General features: G+C 46.3%; 1 protein-coding gene across 1 annotated transcript; it reads right to left on the minus strand.

The window, feature by feature from the left end:
• Positions 1-2013: 2013 nt before the first annotated feature.
• On the minus strand, positions 2014-19679 carry SPINT1 (serine peptidase inhibitor, Kunitz type 1). The gene is made up of 10 exons (XM_010215925.2): positions 19219-19679; positions 11074-11225; positions 9259-9397; positions 8487-8657; positions 7735-7761; positions 5821-5946; positions 4901-4951; positions 3870-4040; positions 3411-3467; positions 2014-2301 (listed from the first exon to the last, which is right to left on the minus strand). Exons 1-10 carry the CDS (start codon positions 19652-19654, stop codon positions 2108-2110), a joined length of 1524 nt encoding a protein of 507 aa, XP_010214227.2. The 5' UTR covers positions 19655-19679; the 3' UTR covers positions 2014-2107.
• Positions 19680-22896: the final 3217 nt, after the last annotated feature.

A 22896-nucleotide genomic window follows, 5' to 3' on the forward strand; every position in this document is an offset into this window, starting at 1 on the left:
GGGGTGAGAGCCTGTAGGATGCAACCTCCCCCCCCTTGAAGGCCATTGCTTCCCAGAAACTGCTCCCAAGGCAGATAAGACAAACAACTCCTTTTTATTACAACTTGTGTTATCAGAGTAAATGCACAAAAAAAGAATCAAGATTTTAGGCTTATCATATAGACAATAATGGGCTATGAGGAAGGGGGAGGAAAAAGGAAGAAATGACACTAGACAGACCAAGAAAGGGGAGTACCTGACCACTGGGATACTGACCACCCCTGTGAAAGGGAGAAGCAGGCAGTTCCATTGCCAGTGCTCTGCGGGCAGCTGCTTCTTCCCTTCCAGTCAGGGCATCAGCCTGAAGAGGCAGCTGTCCTAGCACAGAGCTAGGCCTCACCCCAGCCTTCCAGAGACACTCTACCCTTGGCTTGGAAAAGGATGACCCTATGCACCAGGGTCCAGATAGTTAAACTAAAATTGGTGCATACACACACACACACACACACACAAAGCTTTTCCCTCTCTTCATAGCAAAAATTTTCTAAGAGTAGCAAGTGCAGGGAACTCGTGATTGATGCAAAGCCAACACTGAAAAAAGCTTATCAGGCACTTTGGAAATGGCAGCTTCTGCCCCCAACACAAATCTTCAGCCCCCAGAGGTACAAGCCTGGACTGCAGAGAAACAAGCAGTACAAGACCGGGAGCACCCTGCTACAACAGCCTTATTATTGAACATAGAGGACCTCGCAGATGAGAGGGAATTTCCCCCGCTGCCTCTTGGCCTGGGATTACCTTTGGAGCTGGGCACGTCTTGCACCACAAAGGAGAGAGCAGAAGTTCAGAAGCTCTGGTGTGAGCCCTGCTGCTCCTGTGCTGTGGGAGACACCAGGAGCTAGGGCAGTGGCTGCGCTCTCGGCAGAGATGGGAGGAAAACAAGAGTGACAGCAGAGACTTCCTCGAGGGAGCTGGGGCCACCGGCTGCTGCTCAGCAGCACAACAGGGCCGCACAGCAGCTTCAGTGCCCTGGGACAGGTACATAGTGCCCAGGTACTGTCCCAAGGCCTGTGCCGTCACTCGCAGGTTCCTCCTTGCATCTCCTTCCTTCACTGTGCTTCTCTCCACAGCCTCTCCTTCTTTTCCTTCCTCAGAAAAGCAGCTTCCCAGCTGCAACCCCTGAGCAGTTCTTTGACAGGACTTTTCCTCTTTGGGAACCTCTTTGGGAACACCAGACATCACTGGCTGGCACAGCAGCAGCAGAGGAGCTGGCTCCAAGGGAGCTGGGCCTTGCCACTCTCCTCCTAGCCATCAGCCAGAAAAGTGGGAACATTTCCTTTCATTTTACTTAAAGAATAAATAGGTATTTTATCAACATCTTCAGGGTTTGACTTAATGCTAAAAAAAGCACATAGCAACTCATGAGAAGAAAATGGTGGCTGCAGCATGCAGTCATGCAAAAAAAAAAAAAAGAAATCTAGGTGCACTTTTCTTTTAAAAAAAAAAATCTATTGATTAAAACAGAAGTTTCCCTGTTTCTGTCCACCTAAGGATCAAAAAACACTTGAGAGTGTCACAGAGCTCTCAGAACAGGCTGAGCTGGTTATGTAAAACACACAACCACCAAGAGACTCACCACAACCACAGGATTGGTGGAAGGCAAGGCCACCTTGAAAAGGTCTAGGAAAAAATGGAGGAAAATAAGAGACTGGGTAGAAGAAAGTGGCACTGCACAAATAAAAATTGATGGCTATGGTGAGTTTGCACCTTTGATGAATATGAGTGCTACACAAATTCAATTCCAGGCTCCTTCAGTAAGTACAGCTGAGTTCTGCTCCACGTTTGAGGAGGAAAAAACAATGTCACTCAGAGTTGTCACTGAATTGTTTGAAGCTGGGAAGGGACAGCCATCAGAAAGCATCAAAATGTTCCCAAATCCTCAGTTTCCAGAGCAGCCAGTTATCCAGGATAATAACAATCAGTAGTACTGCCAAATCATGGCTAGATCTTGGCCTCATGCTACAAACGTCTTCTAACAGAAAATGTCCTTCAGGTGCAAGCCTGTATTTAAAGACAGAACTCCCAAAGTTCTTGGGAGTGCCCCAGTGCTGGGCCAGAGAGAAGTTGCAGGTCAGACTGGTTTGGTGGCACCATTGTAGAACAGGTGCGTAGTGTCCTCTGAGGTGGAGAGGGTTGAGTTGGTAGCAGTGGCTGGCTGACGGCGTCTGCTGTTCTTCCTTTTCTTGAGGAAGAAGTAGCCAATGATCACCAGGACCACCATGATGCAGATTCCAAGGAGCACAGCAATCACCACCTCAAAGGCACCTGCAGGAGGTATGTGCACATGAATTACAAGGGCCCTTCCACTACCCTAAAGCAGCACAAGTGGTCAGAAAGAAGCAAGCGCAGAAGCTGCTCAAGAAGCTATGCTGGCAAAGAGAAAGGCAGCGAACGCCCTTCTGAAACCTGAGCAAAGAAGAAAGAAGGCAACTGCATGGCGTAAAGGTCTGGCCAGGGTATAGCAGGCTTCTCTCTCCCAGATTGCAGTTGCATCATTTCTCAGCTGCGCTACGCCCTCTAAAGGCGAGTGGGTGCTGATACGTGCACACATGGGTATTAAACACTTTCCTACAGTGGCACTGCTTCATGAATCAGCTGGGAGCTCCCACTGGAGTGGATCATGTTGTGGGAGTGAGACCTGCTGTGGATTCAACAGGCACAGGGGGGAACACCATGGGGAAAGAGCTCATAGCTGTGCTCTGGGCAAATGCAAGTTGGCAGTCTTCCACTGTGCCCACCAAACTCCTGTGTCACCAGTGCAGAAAGGTCAGACGTGATGTGTTTGAGCGGTGGGGTGAATCAGAGCGTTAAATCCATCTCTGGGGCTTGAACAAAAATGTAAAATATAAGGATTGCTTTTGTGAAGAAAGAGAGGTTACAATACCATGGTGAAAAGTCACAAAGGTTAATGTTATTCTTTACAGGATCTTACAAATTGATGGCTTTGCTGTTATTTTCATATGTAGCCAGGGGCTATAGGGTCATTAGATTTCCTCAACAATCTAACATCCAATATTCCACCTGTGTCTTGTTTTTTTGGAGAAGCAACTGATCCTTGTGTAAAAAGGGCCCTTAAAAATAGCAGGGAAAAAAAATCTCTGCTATTTTTGACTTTGAACACCAGAGTATTCATGCAAATGTTGATCGAAAGAGAATCAGAGGCCTCTGCTACAAGCTACTGAGTCACCGGCAAAGGAGAAATCAGACCACAAATGCATAGTCCTCAGAGTGTTTCTTTAGCTACTGTTAGTGTACTACACTGTTCCCTCAGCTTAAAAAGACAGGGGCAGAGAGGTTATTAATTTCAAGAAAGGCAAAATATTTTTCAGGAGAGAGTAAAATAGACAAGTGGTGTAGGAAGAACTGTTACTCACTTAAGCTAGCGGTTTGGTGCTCAAATGACTCCCATCTTCGGCCTATGACATCTGCTTCTGAATAGGGAGAAATAGGAAAAACGTTTTATAAGGAGAAATGAAAACAAGGGATAGGACTGTTTTTATAGCATGGTGCTTCAGAAGAGCAACAGGTAGCTTCACCTTGGATATGCTTTAGCTGAATTCCTCCCATTGCTGCTGCTGGCTCCCCCAGGAGCACTTCCAGCTCCCTACACTGTAAGAGCCTTCCCTCTTGTTTTTTTAAAGTTACTGCTGAATGCTAATCATCAAGGATTTTCTTGCATTTCAAGGAATGGTAAAGAATAGTTCCTTATCTTCTCCAGCTACTGGCAAATGTAAATATGGCTGCTTCTCCCCTCTTGGTTTCTGTCTCTTGGGGACCATAGCATTTAATCGGATGGGATTTTTAATGATCCAGCCCCAGCTACGCCTGCTTACTTGTGACGCCTGCACATGATTTTATGCACTCTTCCTCTTCTCCAAAGTTGTTCTGGTTGCCATCACAGCCCCCGTAGGTAAAGCGGTCACATTTCTCAGTGAATGGGTTGTAGTACCAGCGTGGGATGCTCTCTGTGCACAGTCCGGTATCGGGCAAATCCACACAGTGACCTAGCAAAGCAAGACAGATGTTCTAGCCCAAGCTGTGTGTTCCCAAAGCAGCAGCATTTTCTGTGTGTGCTATAAAAGCACAAATGCCACTGGAACAGAGAATTCTTGGTTAGACCAGTGTCTCTCAAGTGCCAACTGTCCAGCTGCCAACTGCTCAGAACAGGGTATGGCCAAGTTGAGCTGATATCTGCCTATAAACCTGACCAGCAACTAAGAAACAGAAATATCAGAGTGTGCAGTCATGTTAGACCTTGAATTCAATCCCCTGAAGTAATGATTTGCCCTTCTCAGGGAGGCAGAAGGGATACAGTTATATGAAGAGTGTGTAAGTGGTGGAATAAGGAATACAGGTGAAGCATAAATAATGGCGCCTATGAAACTGGTCTGGTTAAGGTCTTCACTAAAAGAAACCTGCATTTAAGCTGACTTGGGATATACTCTTCTAGCTCAGTGGCATCACTATACTGGTATAAACAGGGCAAAGGCAGGGGATCTGATCTATGATTACCCATACTATGTAACTGCTATGACCTCTACCCTGCTTTGATCTGTGCTATTTCCCAAACACTGCAAGGTATTCTGCAGGGTACAGCAGTGGACAGGTACTGTGCCCAACAGGCAATATGGATGAGACCTCCTTGGTAGAAAGAGTTTAGATATGTGAGTGAAAGCCTGGCCGTAAACAGCTGTACTCAAGGTCAGAGGACAGGTCTTTGATAATTTTTAATACAGCTATAACCACTGGGACTGTCTAGATACTACACCTTTTCTGAATTAGTCAGGGAAGCAGTTTTACCTTGGAAAAGAAGACTGGAAAAGGAGGCAAAAAAGTCAGCCTATGTGCTCTTGATAGTTCCTACCTTTCTCATGTGTGATATTGATTTTCTGCAGTCTATTGAACTCACGAGCATCTGCAAGAGAAACATTTCATGTTAAAACTACTCTCCCCAGTTGAATACAAAAGGAATGCTTCTATCCATACAAATTTGGAGAGAAAGAGCTTTCCTACAGATACCCTTGCTAGTATAAGCCAGGGAAAGGGAGATATAAACTGAGTTTTTTAGACATCCAGAAGCTACAAGAGGAACTTTGGAAATTAAAATGTAATTAGGATTCTCAATTTGAGTTCCACGAATACAGAAGAAGACAACAAAAGCTAACGAAAACACAAGCTGCTTTCTTAGCTTTGTCTGTCAAAAGAAGTGAGGAAACTGCTATCACTCCAACAGTATGAATAAGCACTAGTGTCATATCCCTGTAGCCAAATGATCGTAGCCTAGAAAGGCTGAAGCCTCCCACCCCTTCCCAAGGCAATTGTCAGAAGGGAGAAGGAGGGTGGGATTACAGGCTTCAGCAGTTAGCTGCTCTGCATTTATCACAGCATACCGTAAAGATGTCAAAGAGACAGTAAGATACAACACTCAATGGGCTGGGAGAATTCATGGTTTTGTTAATAACCTTCAAGCACAGGGTCATTCAGAGAAAGTACCAGAAGGCAAAGAGTGGGCAGGCTCTGAAGAATTGCAGACAGATATGGAGAAGAGAGTGGAAGAGCATTCAAGAGGCAGGAGAAATCCCAGAAGCATGGTCAGCTCTTGCAGTCAGCAGGGATAAGGCAGATGGCAGAATCTGAAAAGATGATAATACTATGAAAGAGGTAATACAGTATAAGCAGATGAGAACAGAAGGCAACAGCAAGCATTCAGTCAGTAAATATAAGTTAGATTACACCTGCTCCTGTGCAAACAGTGTTTTCTAAGCCAGAATTTGAAGTACCTACATTGTTCACAATACATCTCATCTGATCCATCAGCACAGTCTAGAGTGTCGTCACATTCCAGATAGGCATCAATACAACAGCCATCCTTGCATCTGAAGGTGGGGGGATGACAGTTCCCATTGCACACTACACCAGAAACAGTTCAGACAGTTCATTAAAATATATAATTTTGCTCTGCCACATAGATGCTTTATGAAGGACTGAAAAGTTGGTGATAGGACTGGCAAACAAGACAGATTGGATAAAGTGTCTCTTCAGTGCTATTTTGAACGAAAAAGAAAACAGCAACAACAACAAAACCACTTCTTGTTTATAAGCAAAGCTTTGCTTTGGGAACATCCACATTTCCTCTAAGAAAATAACTACACAGAAAGTGGAGTCAAGAATAAACTAGCCAGGAGGAATATGGAGACACTGCCCAACCATGCAGAGACTGAATTAAGAAAGCCAAAGCTCAGCTAAGGTTGAACCAGCAAAGGATGTGAGGTGCAACATGAACAGCTTCCACAGGCATGTTAGTTGCATAAGAAAGGCTTAGGAAATCAAAAGTGCTCTCCTCTGTTCGGCTGGGGACATGGTGACGAAGGACACAGAAGAGACTGAGGTCTTCAGCGCCATATTTGCCTCAGTCTTTACAGGGAAGGTCTGCCCTCAAGTCTTCCATGTCCCTGGGCCATTTGTAAACTCTGTCTGGTGAAGCCTGGCCCATAGTAGAGGATCACATTAAAGACCACTTAAACAAAGGGGACAAACATAAGTGCATGGGATGATGTGGGCGGCATCCAAGAATGCTGAGAGAGCTGGCTGATGTCATTGAGAGGCTGCTCTCTGTCATCTTGGAAAGTAGTGGTGATCAGGGGAGGTTCCTGATAGCTGGAAAAAAAAGTATACATCACTCCTATCTTCAAGAAAGGCAAGGAGGAGGATATGGAGAAATACAGACTGGTCAGCTGAATGTCAATCCCTAGGAAGATTATGCACCAAATCCCTCTGGATGAGGGGATGGAGAGCGCCCTCAGCAAGTTTGTGAGTGATACTGAATTGCGGGGGAGTAGCTGATGTGCTGCAGGGAAGAGGTGCCATGCAGAGAGGCCTTGGCACGCTGCAGACATGCCTCACTGAGGACAGAGACAAATGGAAAAGGCTAAGGAACAAATCAGAAGTCCCACACCTGAGAAAGAACAACTCCACGCAACAGTGCAGGCACCAGTGGGCTACAATGTAATTCTGCAGAATCCCAGGGTCAGGATGGACAAGCTGAATAGTCAGTGGTGAGCCCCTGTGGCAATGAAGGCCAGCTGCTTTCTAGGCTGTGTTACCTAGCAGAGAGAAGTAATTATCCCCCTCTGCTCCAGAAACTGTCTTCAGTGTCAAATCCTGTGCCCAGTTCTGGGCTCCCCAGTACATGAAAGATGTTGTGTACTGGAATGTAGCCAACAGACTCACCAAGGGGCTGCAGCACATGGCCTTATGTAAGGCTACAGAGAACACAGAGATACTCTTCAGAGATGCACAATAATAGGATGAGAGGAATCTGCAGCAAGGGAAATTCTGATTTGATAATAGGAAAAAAAAAAAAAGTAATAAGGGCAGTCAAATATTTGCACAGGTTACCCGAGAGAGATTGTACAATCTCATTCCTCAGAGATACGCAAAGCTGGACTGGACACAGTCCTGAGCAACCTGATATGATCCACTATTGGCCCTGCCTTGAGCAGTGGGTCAGACCTCCAGAGCTATTTTCCAAATGGAATTATCCTATGACTGGAAAATGAAAGGCATAGTAGAGAAATCAGTCTCCAGTGCCTTGTTTTCTACACTGAGTGTTAGTTAAAAAGCCATGGGAATGGATATGAGAAACTAAGCCTGAAAATACACAGAGTTGAGGATTACATGGTGGTACAAGAGGCTTACCTGGCTGTTGTCGTCCACCAACAGAACCTGAAGAGGGAAGAGGAAAAACAAAATAAAATTCCCAGTATATTATACTGTTGGCTCAAGATCAGTTTTAGACTGCCTTCATGTCTTATCTAAGAAACGTATCTTTTTTTTTTTTTCCTGAAACAAACCTCTATAGGGATGGGGAGTAGCAATACAAATTTTCATAATCCAGAGAACCCCACATGAGCAAAACCTGTGTGAGGCAGGACTGCAGAAGGACAAGGCAAAGTTCTTATCACTAGCTAGACCCTGAAAAATCCTTCAGGCCATTCTCAGACACAACTATGAGCTAAATTTAATTTGAGCGGTGAAAAGCAAGGGGATGTACACCTAACTCCCACAACACAACACCAGCCTCTGAATGCAAGTTCAGGATATGGCACAAATCTGCTGGGAAGACTTCTGTGGACACTATGGACACTCAGTCCTTGAATGCATCCTGCAAGCGTAATGAACCTGTTTCCTGCTGCTGTTCTCTAGTCTGGCTAGAGGCTCTAAAATATTGTCTGTGATGACATTTCCTACTGACCGGCACACACACAGGGGAGCTGTGCTCCAGGAGGTGGATCAGATCCTTGGCAGCGCAGTACTCCTGTCACTAAATAACCTGGTCTCCTCAGCTCTCCTAATTCAAATTCTAGCTGCCAGCCAAGAAACCACAGTATCTGCCCATAGGATCATCAGGCTGATGAGAAAAAAGGGGTTGAATTTTGAAACAGACTCACCTTTAACATTTTTGCAGGCAAGTTTACACTCCTCTTCTCGTACGTAGTTATTCTTGTTGGGCTTGCAGCCCCCAAAAATGAATGGCTCACACTGCTGAAGACTTGGGTTATAAAACCAACGTGGAAAAGACCCCCGGCATCGACCCACCTTCTTAGGAGTCAAACAGTGCTCTGTCAAAAAAGTTAACACAGAAAAGTCTAATTAGCTTGCTTTATCTTTACATACGCAAAGGAAAAAATCTTGCAAAGTACCTTAACAGGATGAATACCTGACTGAAAGATATATAAAGCCCCGACTAGTATGGAAGAGCCTGGACTAAAAAAAGCCTTTTGAATTACAATATCTAGATAAAGCCTGGGCCACTATGAACATCATGCTCATCATTCCACCTATGTTGCAGGCGAAGGGAATTAGGATCTTCACAGCAAACCATGTAGCTCACACAACAGTTTGCATTCTCTTTCTCTCTTACACCCTCAGCTGCATTCCAGTCTTCAGCTACTCTGGGGTCACCCAGCACGGCACGCAGAGGCAATCAGCTGATTGCAGGCTACCACTTCTGCAAGAGGACACGGAAACCCTAAAATAGACCTCATGAATGCAGAGGTCTTCTTCCACTTTGGTTCAAATACAGGTTTTTACTTAAAATGACATGCAAGTCTTGCCTCCCATTCATGCTCTCAGCACAGGCCTGGTAATGCCAGAGCAGCACCCAGCTTTGGGGCAGTTTTGTCAGAGACTCCAGCTGAATGGCTGTGGAGTTGGGCTCACCTTCAGTCTGCTCAGAGTTCAGCACTACGATGGTGATGTTGGTGAAGTCCTGCTGTTGGGCTGTATCCGTGACAGTAAGCTGGAAGACATAAATCCCCACCTGTAGGTTGGAGACTTCCACCTGATCTTCTTCCAGTTTCTGAGAAAGCAAAAAAGAGAGATTATGCAGAGAAACATTTAACGAAGGGGTAAGTGAAGCCATGAAAGGCTTGTAAGACTGTTGCATTAGCCCGAAAGAAGCTTGCCTGGAAATCTCCAAGCAGAAGTGTGGCATTAAAAATATCTCAGTGCTGTACAACCTCCCCCGAACCTGTGAGCTGCATTCTGACTGCTGGTGTCCAGACAGCATAGGGGAGAGAAACAATACCACAAGCTCTATCAGAAATTCCACATTTTGGCGAACTTTGAAAACACACTGGAAAAATAAAACAGTCTTTAGAGAAGACTGAAGTATCTGGAGTTTAAATTTTATTTTTTTTAAATGGAAAACATTATGAATAATTTATTTAGTAGATAAGTATTCTCCTTCATTTTGAATGTGACAATATATTTAGTTTTAAAGGGGAAGATGCAGTGAATATTGCTTTGCTTGCTGAGATGCTTCTGAAAGAAATTACTGTCAGAATAGAAAGCTTTGCTATTATTGATAAAAACACTTTCCCTAGCTTTACCAGCAACACTGGGCCTCCATTTCCATGCTCTCTCTGCCTTTTGGGGTATGTATCTAGAGAACACAATATGGCTACATATTATTTTAATCAGAATAAAGAACAATAGCAAATTTGTACTGAAGTGTATGGGCCAGTGAAAGAGAGGATTCTGAACTGCAGCACTTGTGATATCTCTAGGCATTGCCCTAAAGTATTTATCATAAATATTTTTGTTGTGTTCAAACACTTCCTACTCTCCCAAAAGGTCAGAGGAGGGAGGAGGAAGAACAGAGAAGGAATGCTAATAATGCTAATAACAGAGGAGTCCTTTCTCTCTCTCTTTCTCTCTTTTTCTTTTTTGTCTTTTTCTGAACATTGTTCTCAGTGGGAGAAGGGGAAGGGAAAGAGCAGGGAGCATTTCCAGATTTGCTCAGCCCTCTTAGCATCCTAGATCTAGATAGTGCTGGTCATTGAAATCAGCTGTAGGCCTGATGAACTAATTTGTCGGTTCTTCTAAAAGGTTCCACAAGAAACTTATATAAGCTCCAAGGCTTTCTGGGGCACATTTTGTGAAGGTTTAATAGCAAGCCATTTGTCTCTGTAAAACCACAAGACAGTGTTCATACTCCAGAGATCTTAGATCCAGGCAGGAGATGTGATTTCTGCTTCAGCTCAGCTAAACTTCTTTTTGCCTCAGCTAAAATAGGAAGATAAAATTACATTCTAAAGAGAGAGAAAGTCTACAAAAAATGCAGAAAAAGAGGAGGAGAACCTGGGTTATTCAGAGCTCAAAGAGGAGACACACCAAAGTAGAGCAAAGAAAAACTAAGGGCAGGGCCCTTGCAGAACTGTATTGACTTGGGAGCAGGGGTGGTTCTTGCACTGCAGCGCCGTCCTCGCGCACACACTCAGAAGGGAAGGCCAGGCAGCGCACAGACACAGACAAGGAATGTGGTGCTGGCGGCCAGAGCCGAAGCTCAGCACCAGGGGCTCCTAGCAGGGCGCGTAAAGAAGGGCCGTGACCACGGGGAACGTGCCCTACCTCTGCAGGACGGGCTCTTGGGTGGAATGGCACGAGACAGAAGGACAAAGTGACTCCTCAGACACCAGTCATGAGAGGCACGGATAAAACTGAGCAAGTTGCTTCCTTCACGTAGCTCCCTACCTGCATCTCCGCAGAGGGGTCACCAAGGATTTGCTTCCATTCATAGCTGACAATCCCATGGTCATCGGTGCTCTCCGTGCCTCTCAGCAACACTGTCTCACCCGGCTGTACTTTCATGCTCATCCCAGCACGGGCTATTGGAGGATGATCATCTGAAGAGGAAATACAGAGCAAGGCTTGGGTAAGAGGCTGAAGAGCTGTCTTCATGATAGGAGAGGAAGACTTTTCCAGAGTAAATCAGGACAGACTTCCATTACTAATTATTAAAATTACTTTATTACAGTTATGCTTCTTGCAGCCTGAGCAAGCAACAGGCAATCAACGCCATTATTGCTGCCCTCACTAATTTAGTAACTCCGCAATCCCTTCCAGTTGTGCCTTTGAGCCAGATGGCTACCTGGCTATTTCTACCCACAGGAATAAGAGAGTGTCTCTGTGGCTAAAGGCATTGTACTTCTAACAGTTACACCAACACAAAGCAACCTCCACCCCTCCACACAGGAGATGACTTCATGTGGCTATTAAGGAATGTGGAACTGCCTCCCATCTCTCCCAGCAGGATCTCTAAACATTATATTGGTGTACTGATACAGTCCTAGGTAAGCCGAGATTTGGACAGACAACAGCTTTCCTCCACCTTATCTCTCATGTCAGTGTTTGACACATGCACTAAAACACACATACAAATGCCATTCACTCAAACAGTATTTTCTGCCACTCAATATATTATCAGCAGCCATCCACAGTCCATTAGGTACTTTTACAGACACTTAGATGTAAGAAATGAAAACTGATTTCTGCCCATGCCACCAGGAATAGACTATACAAGGACACCCTCAGTTTCTTTTTCTCTGAACATCAGTGCTGAGAAGCCTCCTGCATTGTTCAGATGACAGAACGCCACCCAGGAGCTCCTGCTCCAAGCACTGTTCAAGTTCAAACTGAATTACTTTGCAGTTCTTCCATCACTGAGTAGGACAGAGGTTTTGTAATGCATTCCAGAGTTACCATATGTCCCCTCAGGATCTTCAGTTTTTGGATGCTAAAACTGAATGAAGACTTTAATACCACCCTGACCTTACATATGCTCCGGCCACCAGAAAAGTTACAGGTGAAAGAAACCTTTCCTTTCCGTGCCCAGCACATGATACTGGCATTGCAGGCAGGGGAGAGCCTGTAACGTGCTAACCCTGATGTGCGTTCACAAGGCACAGCTCCTTGTTGCTTTCCCCTCTGGGCTATGTGTCACAGCCACAGATCCCTTCTCAATCAGCCTGTTTGACCTCAGAACACCAAACAAGACTCCAAGCAGTGCCCAGCAAGCCTGCCACCCCTGGGCAGGGAGCAGGACTGCTAGAGAAGATCAACGCCGCTTTGCTGCCATTCCACGTGATGCTGCTGAGGCCAATATCCGTAGACCAAAGGAATGACTGGAGCCTGCAACACTTCCCAAACAGGGAATCCGGGGAGAAGAGTCCCGCGAGCACCTTGTACGCAGGATTCCTGAGCAGCGGATGGGGGTCACATCCCGGCAGTTCCTGCCATGCAAACGCCAGGCGCGTGGACACTGAGAAACACAGTCCATTCCCAGCCACCCTCCTGCCACACTGAGCTTATCGGACAACCAAAATTAGGTAAGGGAAGGACCAGTTCTTCAGCACCACAGAGGCCGGCCATTAACTCGTAACAACACCAAATGGCATTTGCCCTCAGCATTTTAACAGTTTACATGCCAAACACTTCACCACGCATCAGTTTATCTCCTTTGGGTTGTAGATTTAAGTAACAAAGTAAAAGGTCAGTTTTGATTCACATTTCAGCTAGTTCTCCAGATTCTACCTCTGAGGAGCAAACCTATCCAACACTGCTCGTCTCCAGAAGAATAGAGGTTTTGCTTGCATGCATCTGACTAGCAAAGAGAATTTTCACTAAAAAAAGGAGAAAATTATTTTCAGGGAAGTTGAGTTTCTCCTTCTTTCATAGTACTTGAGAAAAATGAGCAACTATTTATGTTACAGACTGCCTGTATCAAGCCCTTAGGGACAGCGTGGGTCTCCCTGGCTCTGCTGCCAGACTTGAATTGGCACATTCACTTTGAAGCCATTTCATTTTCCACCTAAGCTTCATAACCAAGTGCTCATTGAACCAGAGTAAATATTCCAAAACAGCTCTTAGAATGGAGATTGTCCATTCAGCTCTTTCTGCTCTGAAAGCCTGTTTGAAAAACAAAAACTACCTTTATTATAATACGCTCTTTTGATGGTAGAAGTTTTCAGCAAATGTCTGTAATTAAGAGTGAGATTAAAGCTTTATGATGCTATTCTACATCATACTTTTACTTTAAAGTACCATCTCCTAAAGCCACATCATTAAGTGAGAACTTCAGCTTTCATTTATACACAGGAAAGGGAAGTATCCTATGGTGCTGGAGAAAAAACTTCAGAGAATAAATTCAGAAAACTTAGAAACAAAATTCCCCAAACAAGGATAATTCAACGTGTACTCAGGTCTAATCCCTGTTTTTTGCTTCTTTTTCTCCCTTCTGTTTTTTAAGTTATGCAGCCAATGATTTGTCTGGTTTCACCTCTAATGCAAGTAAACTTGAGCCAAATTTGACAGTGGAACAGATGATATCAAAAGATATCTAAAGATATTAAAGATATTTAGTTCCTACAAGGAACTACAAGGAACTAGGCTGCAAAATCTCTGGAGAAAAGAGATCCCCACTAGGGACCTGCCTAGCAGAAGATCTGGGTGCCAATGAAATCCCACAGGAGACGTCTTTGCAAATCTTCCAGGTTCAGGAAGTTTCTTTTGGAGCTTGGATACCAAAAGATGCCACCCTTGAGACCTGCAATTACAGAAAAACAGATTTCCTCCATTCCAGCGCTCATGGATCTACATACCCTCAGCCCTTGAGACTATAAAGCAATCTTAAAAATATGCCAGTATGATTTGAAATTGCCACTGGAAAAAGCTGGAAAGCTTTCATGTTGCCTTATTCTCTCTGCAGAAGCAGCGACCTGCCTCTCTCTGCAATTCCAGGAGCAGCTTACAAACGAGACGAGTGCTGCTTACACCTGGCTGAAGGCAGAAGTCACTGCTCATAGCCGCAGGGCAGGTCAGTAATACAAAGAGGGGCAGAGGTGAAAATGCCAATCCCAGAGCAGAGCAGTGTCCACTAGACACAACCTCTGTGATTTCCACAGTCAGAACCCACCAGAACCTGCCCCTTGGAAAGCCAAGAAATGGTGGACAGAGGCAGGCGGGAGCCCTGCAAATGGTAAAGTGCTGCTCTTCCATTGCTCCCAAGGAAGTCACTCAGGAGCTAAGAGCTTTCCAGGAGTATTCATTCAGATCTCTCCCATCAGCTCCACAAACCTCTCCAGAACAACAGGCTAGGATAACGAAAGATGATGCTGTTTGTGCCAGCAGAAACCATGTTAATTTGCCTAATGACATGGGGAAGGGGAAGGGAACTAAGCAACACAATACATTTCTAGGAGAAAGGGAAATACAGACCAACATACTATTTCCATAGGGATGCATCGTATTGGGAGCAAATGGCAGTCACTACAAAGTCATGCAGTTTTGTAGACAACTCAGGGTAAAGTGGCTCCCAGTTGGCATTAGTTTCTAGAGGCCTTTTCTGTAATGGCTTGTGAAAGGTGTGCACAGAAGGTCACCTTAACCGCTCCATGACAATACAGCGAGATGGAAAGGATTTCACGTTCAGAACAGTTCAACCTGCCGCTCCCTCCAGGTCTTTTTCACCCTTGCTCAGGATGTTAGAAACCTGTCTGATCTGCTTGAACAGGGAGGGGAAGAGAGTCTCCTGCAGGTGCTTGTGCCATTTTAGTAAAGGTCCGTTTGTTTCTCCAGTGTTCTTAAGTAGACCGAGATAGCCACCACATGCAGCACTTTAGTAAATTTTGCATCATAAATAACAATTTCACAGCAATTAGAAGTCACTGTACTCTGAGCAGGGGCTTGGATCAGATAACTTCCAAGGGCTTTTCTGGTATAAATAGGTTTCTGAATCTGATATAGGTCCTGAACCTGCAATGCCCCCATCTCTGGGGCATTTGAGGATGCTCAGCTAGCTCAGGACTTATTGGTATCAGCCAAGGGGAGGCCTGGGGACCAGAATTGTCTCAGCCCAGGCCTGGGCCCAGGCTTTGCTCATTTTAGTCGTACTGTACCCGAGGAACAGAAAGCAGTGTGAGACCAAATTCAAATACAATGTGAGTTTAAGGGGTCTCCCATTTGAATATCTTACTGAAGTTTTAACCTGCAAATCTCTATCCACAGTTGGCAAAAACAGACACATTCTGAATCCTACAGGATCTCCAGCACTTCCTTTTTTCTCCTTACAAGCCCTAAGTGCATTAGGGATAGTATCACCACACATTTCATCACCACCACAAAAGATTCAGTTCAAGAAACGGACAAAGGTTCAGGGAGGTTAGTTTCCAGTTTCACGCCCCAAACTGGTTTGCCTAGACTAGAATAAGCTCATGTAGTGGTTACTTAAACATTGGGCTCTATTATTGCCAATAAAATGCGTGGTGAGCCTGCCCCTCCCAAATGAGCAAGGCATAAAGACTCGCATCAAAGTTCAGGCTGGGAAATGATTTAAGAAGACAGTGCCTTTTAGCAGGGACTTCAGGCTTTACATTAGCCGTAACGGGCAAGAGGAAGAGCCAAGTTGCCAGCACCCTTTTATACAGAAAGCAGAAGAATTCTGAAGATAGATGATGTACAAAACATGGATTTCATTATTCGTATTCATTTTGCCAACATTCACATTTTTTTTTTCACTCACAACATCTCAAGAGTGCCTGCACTGGCTTAGATCTATGTCTGTATCCACTAATTCATCTATGTCTGTATCCAGTTCCAACCTGTGTGTGGATGCTCAGGAAAAAGCAGGAACAAGGCAAGCGTATGCAATGCTTTCTTGTAATACTCTCCCAGGTTTCTGTTATTTTCATCAGGCTCAGGAAATACTTCAAGACTAAATCTGTCTGTTCAGCAGCCCCCAGATATGCTCTCCCTTTCAAGTATTAAGTAATCTCCTTTTCAAAAGATATAAACCTCTTAATTCAACAGGAGTGCTCCCTGGGGTAGTCTTGTAGGTCTTGCAATACATGGGATTTTTGCTTGATTTCACCTGCTGGGACAGGCAAACTACATAAATATGTCTGTATTCACTCGAAAAAACAGTGTGCTTTTGAGTCTCATTATTAGAACAAACATCTGGAGATCGTCACATTAACAAATCCTAAAGGGTCTTAGGAGAACCCACGGCACATCAAGATAAAGAGGTTATAAAGCAGTGTGTAAGTTCCCCCTAGTTTCTTGCAGCCCAGCCTCCAGGGGCTGACAACAACATATATTCCACAACAGCCACTGAACTTCAAGTTTTAATGGAGATACAGCACAAGTGTGGGAAAACCAGACAGTTCTGTCTCCACTGCAAAATCTGAGCCAAGTTTCTTTGCCTATAAACATCTGGGGAGGAAACCTGGCCTGCTGAAAACAGATTCCTTAACAGTGGTTTCACTGTCCCTGGCACCTCAGGATCCTAGAAAGGTGCTGAAGCAAAAATGAGATAGAACTTCCTTATTGCTCCCAGACGGACACGGCCGATGCCCAGGGGCTTGTTAATTTGCTCTCCTGTATCCACCTACGCTCTGGCATTCCTTCACCTCTCCCACTCAGCGGAAGTGAGGCACTTGCCCCTCCTGCTAGGATAAGCCCATTATTTGTGCTGGGTTCCTCCTGTTTTGACCCAGTTCCATATGATACCTGGAAGGGTTTGGAGTTTTTTTGTTTTGTTTTCTGATCTGAACTCAAATCAAGATCTGCAGTCTTAAGTGTTTAATCAATTGCAATGTGAAGGAGGATCATCTATTGTAGTTTGTTTTATTATTCACTGTTTCTCCAGTACAAGCTCTGTACTCTTCTCTTTCAGCTCTGGATAACTAAATAACAATAGTCCTTTGATGTCACTGAAGGCGAATGGAAAGCTTTCACTATCAAAGACAATTCCTAAAGATTTCAGCAGAGAAGGGAAATGAATTTGCCATCGTAGCAAAGCACCAACATGGCAAAAACACTCCCTTGGTGGCTTAAGTACAGGAGCAGCCAACCTCCTACTTTCTGTTGCTATGCACCTAGAGATGTGCCAAGCACCCTGAATGCTCCAGGGTGCAGAGGAGACTGAGCCCTTCCTGCAGGCACGGTGGCGCAAACCCCACGTGAGCGAGGAGGGGCATGCCCTGCTCGGCAGGCTCCGGGCAGCATTCCTGCCAAAACGTTTCTAGGATGTTTTTCACTTCTCGCAAAGAAGCTCTCCTTGGTTTGCCTCCCCACTACAGCAACCCCAGGGCTTATCAGAGTAGTAGCGGGGTGGGCTGCAAGGCAGCACCTGCACGTATTTCTGGAATGCTCCAGATGGTACTCTGGCTTCCAAACCCAGCCACTGGGGCCAGTTCTGACTAGCCCACGGCCTCTCCTAAATGCCCACATGCAGCCATGGCAAGCACAGCACTGCTGGCAGCCAGAAAACTCAGGGGCCTGTGAGTATTTTCCCCAAGATCTGCCCGTAGGAAGGAGCGGGTCCTGCAGTCATGCTGCTAGCAGTAGGTGCTAGTCCACGGAAGTGGAGAGATTGAATCCCTCAACTGTACCTTATATTTTAATCTAATCTTGTGAAATCAGGGTGCACTGGAGGTGATGTATTCCCTTTTCCTCCTACAAGAAAACATGTGACCAGCATGCAGCTTCCAGTCCTGGAGATGTAAGGTTAGCTTAGGTTCTTCTTTAATGACAGCTGCTGTGGAAAGGTTTTTAAGCCTGGAAGGGAGATGCAACTATTGTAACAGTGAGCTAGGGATTTACCTCAAGGCTCTAAAACGCTGCCACATTGCTGCTAAAACCAGTGACATGCAAGGCCGGCTCAAGGAGCAGGACCCTACTCTGAAACCCCTGCACTGCTACTAAGAATGAATGGGGATTGCTGCAATTTCACCTTCCAGCACCTCCATATCGCAGAATAGCACTGGGATCACCCCAGAGAGGCCTTGCCCAGCGCTCATGCTGCTCCCCTTGTTATCTTAACAGATCTGCTTCCTTCCCACGCCCTGGGAGGTCAGGGAAGGGCGGGAGAAGGATTACCTGCTTGAATATCCCCCAAAAATGCCTGCCCATGCATCAACATAAAACAACAACAACAACAAAAACGATTATGCCAAAGACGCAATCAAATTAGAGTATTCCAGCCTTGTTGAGCTTCCTCCAAAACAAGGAAGCAAGAGGAAGACTTGCTGTTTTTCTATTTTGGGGGTTTTTTGTTTTTGTTTGAGTTTTTTTTTTTTTTTTTTTGCATTTTTAAGTGTTTCTCAACACAGGGCATTTCTTTGGAGACCAAAAGTGCATGACAAGTGGCCAGCTATAAATTAGCTTAATTCCCACCACGTGTCCTATGCACATGTGCAATCTTTTTCCAAGTAAGAGGCAGGAGAGGAGGAGGAAAGAGAAACCCACCTGCAGTCCAGAGAGTTTTTAATGAGCCCCGCTCGCTGCTTCTCTCTCCCCGGGTAGTAATGAGCAAAAACCCCATATGCAGCCATATGGGACACCTCACCGCCCGGGCTGCTTCTCACAAGATTCAGACAGTGGCAGAAGAAAAGGTAAGTGGATTGCCTCCTGCCCCTGGGCAATCAAGAGATTAACACAGCCCTTTAAAATGCGCTGCTGCTTGGATTTTGGAGGATTTCACTTTCCAGCCTCAAGCACCTGGGGAGGGGGGAGGGAGCGGAAAAACAACTCCTTTTTCTCCATGTTGTCAAGCAGCAAAACAAATGCCACATTCAGTAAACACCCCACCCATTTCAAAGAGTTTAAACAGTGACTCCCTCTCCATTCACCAGCAGGCAAACTGAGGCATGAATTTCAGGCGAGCTGACCGAGGTTGCAGAAAACCCTTGTGGAGGAGGGTCTCCCTGTATTAAATACCCCCTTGCCCTGGCCATGTAGCATCGCAGCTGCTTCAGTGACCCCTGGAGGAGGTGGCACGGGTGGCCCCTAATGCTGCTGCAGCCCGAGATTGTGCTGACTGACCCACTCCTGGCACCTTACCGCCAAACCCATGCTCCTGCATTGCTAAATAGGCATCGTACACGTTCCTCTTGACATAGTTGAGGAAGCCGATCTTCCTGGCGAAGCGGCACACGAAAGCCTTCTTGTAGAGGCAGTTGAGGAGGAAGCAGCCTTGGATGTGGTCTTCCCCGGCACCCGGGTGCTGCTCCACCAGCGCCAGGTTACACATGTGGTCCTTGCAGCAGGCCCGGACGCAGTCCCTGCCCCGATGGACCTGCGGTGATGACAAGAAGGTGGCTCCATTCTGGACGGAGGCGTCCGTGTCCAGCACGAAGTCGGGCATGCCGGCGGTGAAGCGCTCCAGGCACGCTTCGCCAAAGGGCTTCTCCTCCTGCCCTTCACCCAAGGCCGGCACCGCCAGCACCACCAGCGCGGCCCAGAGCCCGGCCGGCAGCCCTGGCCTCCCTCTGGCCATCTCTGCACTCAGCCCTCGCCGCCGCCTCAAGTCCTTCCCAGCAGCACAGGCAGGCTGCAAAGGAGAGAGAAAGGCACCTGATTAAAACATCATCAACAAAAAAGCCAAAACGTAGAAGCTTTTAAGGAGGAGAGCTTCTTTCCCATGCCCGTGGGCTGGGACGCGGCCAGTCCCCCCACGCCGCTGAGCGGACCCTGCAGGCCCCGCGTGCGTCCCCGTGGCGCGGAGGACGCGCAGCTTCCCGGGCACGGCCGCCTCCGCTCTCGCCGGCGGCCCCCGCGGCCTGGCGGCCCTCGACCCCCACCTGCAGAGTGTCCGGGACGTGGGGGCCCGTGGGGTGCCGGGCGCAGGAGAGTCCTTGGGGAGCGTGGACAGAGACAAAGGCGCGCAGGGGCCAGGAAGTGAAACGCAACTCCTTCAGAGAGGAACAAAATCAAGTCACTCCCCTGCATGGACGATTAGGTAAGAGGAAGGGGAGGAGAGCAGGGCTGATACCGTCCTCCAGCCCTTTGGCACAGGTTGCTGACGCTCAGGGAGGGGGGGACGTGCTTCCCGGGGGATGAGCCGCCTCCCTGCTGCCTCCCGCCGCTGCCAGGCAACTTGGTGCCGTTTCTTGCCCTCGGGTGCAAAGGGATCGGCTCCTCGGCCAGCTCTGTGTGTGGCATCTGCAAATCCTCTGGTCAGAGGCGTTCCAAAGGCCACTGTGCGAGAGCACCCTAAATGCAGGCTGTTCCCACACAGGGGATGCACGGGCTTGTTGGCCAGCCTCCAGTGCGGGTTCTCTGGCGTCGCCAGGTGTGTGACATCCTGGCACCCCGTCTCGCTAAGCCGGTGACTCAGCCTCCGCGCTGCCGCCGCTCCCGGACGCTGGGAGCCTGCGGCAAGGCCAGGCGCCCGCGGGCTCACCCTGCGGCTCTGCGCCGCTGTGGTGAGGGATTTTGGCAACCAAAACGCCGGCGGGTCTAATGAGCCGCTTTCTCACCCCTTCTTCTCAGTCTTGGGTAGATTGGTCACTGTCTGTTTGTAGCATGCCGGTACTCGCAGAAAGGTGGTGTTTGGGGCTGCAGGGAAACAAAAGTTGCCTGCCATAGTGTGGATATGTTTTCTACCTTCCTGCTTGTGTTTGCGGATCCAGGGTCAAACTCCCCTATTTGGAGAGAGAGCAGTGTGATCTGCTCCCCTTGTCTGCAAACAGTCCTAAAGCTCCCTGCTCAACCATCCTTATCCCTCAATAGGGACAAGGCAGGAAAGCCTTGGAAAGCAGGCAGTGCTTGCAATGGGCTTCATTAAATATGGGCTATTGCTAATGAAAAATTGCCTAATGAATGCGGAATGGTGTTGCCTGGCATGTCTTCCAAAAAAAAAAATAGTGATGAGCAGCTTTGCCTTGAATGGCACCTCGTTGTGCAGCTTTGGGACCCTTCCTGTGTTCAGCGCTGCAGTTCTTGGTGCCTCTTTCTGTCTGTGATACCTCCAATCCTGCCCCTGGCTCTTTTAGGACTGTTCAAAGTTCTTAGGCGTGCAAAAGACTTGGGTGTGTTTTCCGCCTTCTACTTGTCATAGACAAACACTGTAAGACCATAAAGTTGCAGGAATAGGTCTTTATACCTCTCATGACTTTCTAGGGCCTAATGCTCACATTGCCTATTGCCTATCTTGTATTCTACCAGAAGAAAGATTTTTTTCCTGTTTAAACATTTAAGGCCCCTTGAGTTTAGAGCCTGGAGAGACCCCTGTGTAGCTTGCTGAAAGGTGCTGCTAGCGCCTTCGTATTTGCCCAGCAGCCTCGGATCTGCAGTGGCTGAACTGCCTCCAAACTGCCCCGTTTGACATTCTTGCCCAACTGGCATTTCTTTGGCCTGTCTCCACAGTAATATTGTCTGAGGAAATCCCCCGAAGGATTCCCTTTGAACCCAAAGGCCATGACTGCTCTTCACTTGTACCAGATAACCTGACTGCTACAAACGTACACCTGGGAGGATCCTGGATTGCAATTTCCAGCCCTCTCCCTGCCTTTTTCTAAACAAACCTGTCAGCTGACTCCCAGCATTAAAATGATCAAGCCTAACTTTAGGAGTGAGGTTTTTAATTATTTTTTTTTCTCTCATCAAAAGAATGTGCTGGAATTTTTCTACTAAAGATATGCATATACATATATATATAAAATAGATATTTATGGTTAATTAATACTCAGTTGTTCTTGTGCAGTGTTTTCTTAATTTCGAAAGCTTCTCTCTGCTTGCTTGCTTTGTGTGTATTTATTTTAGTGAAATCATATCCTAACTCTTTCTTCATTTTGCTAGTGAAGCAAGCCACAATCTTTCAGTCATTTCCTTTATAGTAGACTCTCATTTTTGCCTATCATCCTGGCAGTTGTTCCTCTACACCTATTCCAGTTGCAAATATTGTTTATTAAATGTGTTATAAAATCATATACCGTACTCTAGAGACTGGGTCACCATGACCAAGTATTCAATCTTCTTTCACTGTGCTGGGAATATGTTGCTGAATATACCTTAGGAGCATTCCCATATTGTTCATGGTCTCATTGCAGAGTCATTTTTTGAGCAATATGTGCTTTATGAATCTTGACCTTTCTTATTCTCTCCAAGATTATCAGCTGATCAACCCCAAGTTAAAATTCTTATGACAATTTCCTAAGCATGTCACCTTGCTCCTTACAGTCCTAAATTTGTCCCATTCCTTCAGCCTGGCAGACGAATCTGGCTTGTTTGATTATCTTTTTGGCATGATATTTTAGGTCCATCTCTGTAAGAGTGATGCACTCCACTGTCCCATTAACACAGTTCCTAAATATGCCCCATTTCTTCTGTAGAGGCTCGGTAATAAAAATATTAATTGAATGAGTCCTAAGATGGAGGACTTGCACTGGGAAGCCCTCTCTGTTGCAACAGCTTTCCTGCCCTCCTAGTGTAGAAATGCCATCTAAGCCCTCATCTTCTGCTAAAGTAATAATTTCCCATGACTTCACCTGTGAGTTATGTGTTATTCATACTGGTGTGAGGGGAAAGTAGGGTGTATGGATCTATAACTTAGGAACATTTTTAAAAGGGTCCTAACATGGTGAGTCATCCTTAATGTTTGTCTTTGGTGGGCTGAGAAGAGCCTGCTGCCGGTGCTGCAATGTTGCCTGTACGCAGCAGCTTACTCAGGGGGGTTGAACTACACGGTAGTTTAATGTTTGACTAACAGCTCTCAGACATGAATGGCTTGTAACACAC

This window comes from Tinamus guttatus, unplaced genomic scaffold (assembly GCF_059628265.1).
Source record: "Tinamus guttatus ecotype Peru unplaced genomic scaffold, ASM5962826v1 Tinamus_guttatus_pri_ptg000089l, whole genome shotgun sequence".
NCBI classification, from domain to species: Eukaryota; Metazoa; Chordata; class Aves; order Tinamiformes; family Tinamidae; genus Tinamus; species Tinamus guttatus.

Excerpts from the sequence above, each read along its gene's own strand:
- SPINT1 (XM_010215925.2), bottom strand. The coding sequence starts at position 19,654 with ATGGCCAGAGGGAGGCCAGGGCTGCCGGCCGGGCTCTGGGCCGCGCTG. Across the intron at positions 8,658-9,258 it reads GAACTCTGAGCAGACTGAAG|AGCACTGTTTGACTCCTAAG; the intron begins GTGAGCCCAACT and ends CTTTTTTGACAG. Across the intron at positions 2,302-3,410 it reads GCACCAAACCGCTAGCTTAA|GTGCCTTTGAGGTGGTGATT; the intron begins GTGAGTAACAGT and ends TACCTCCTGCAG.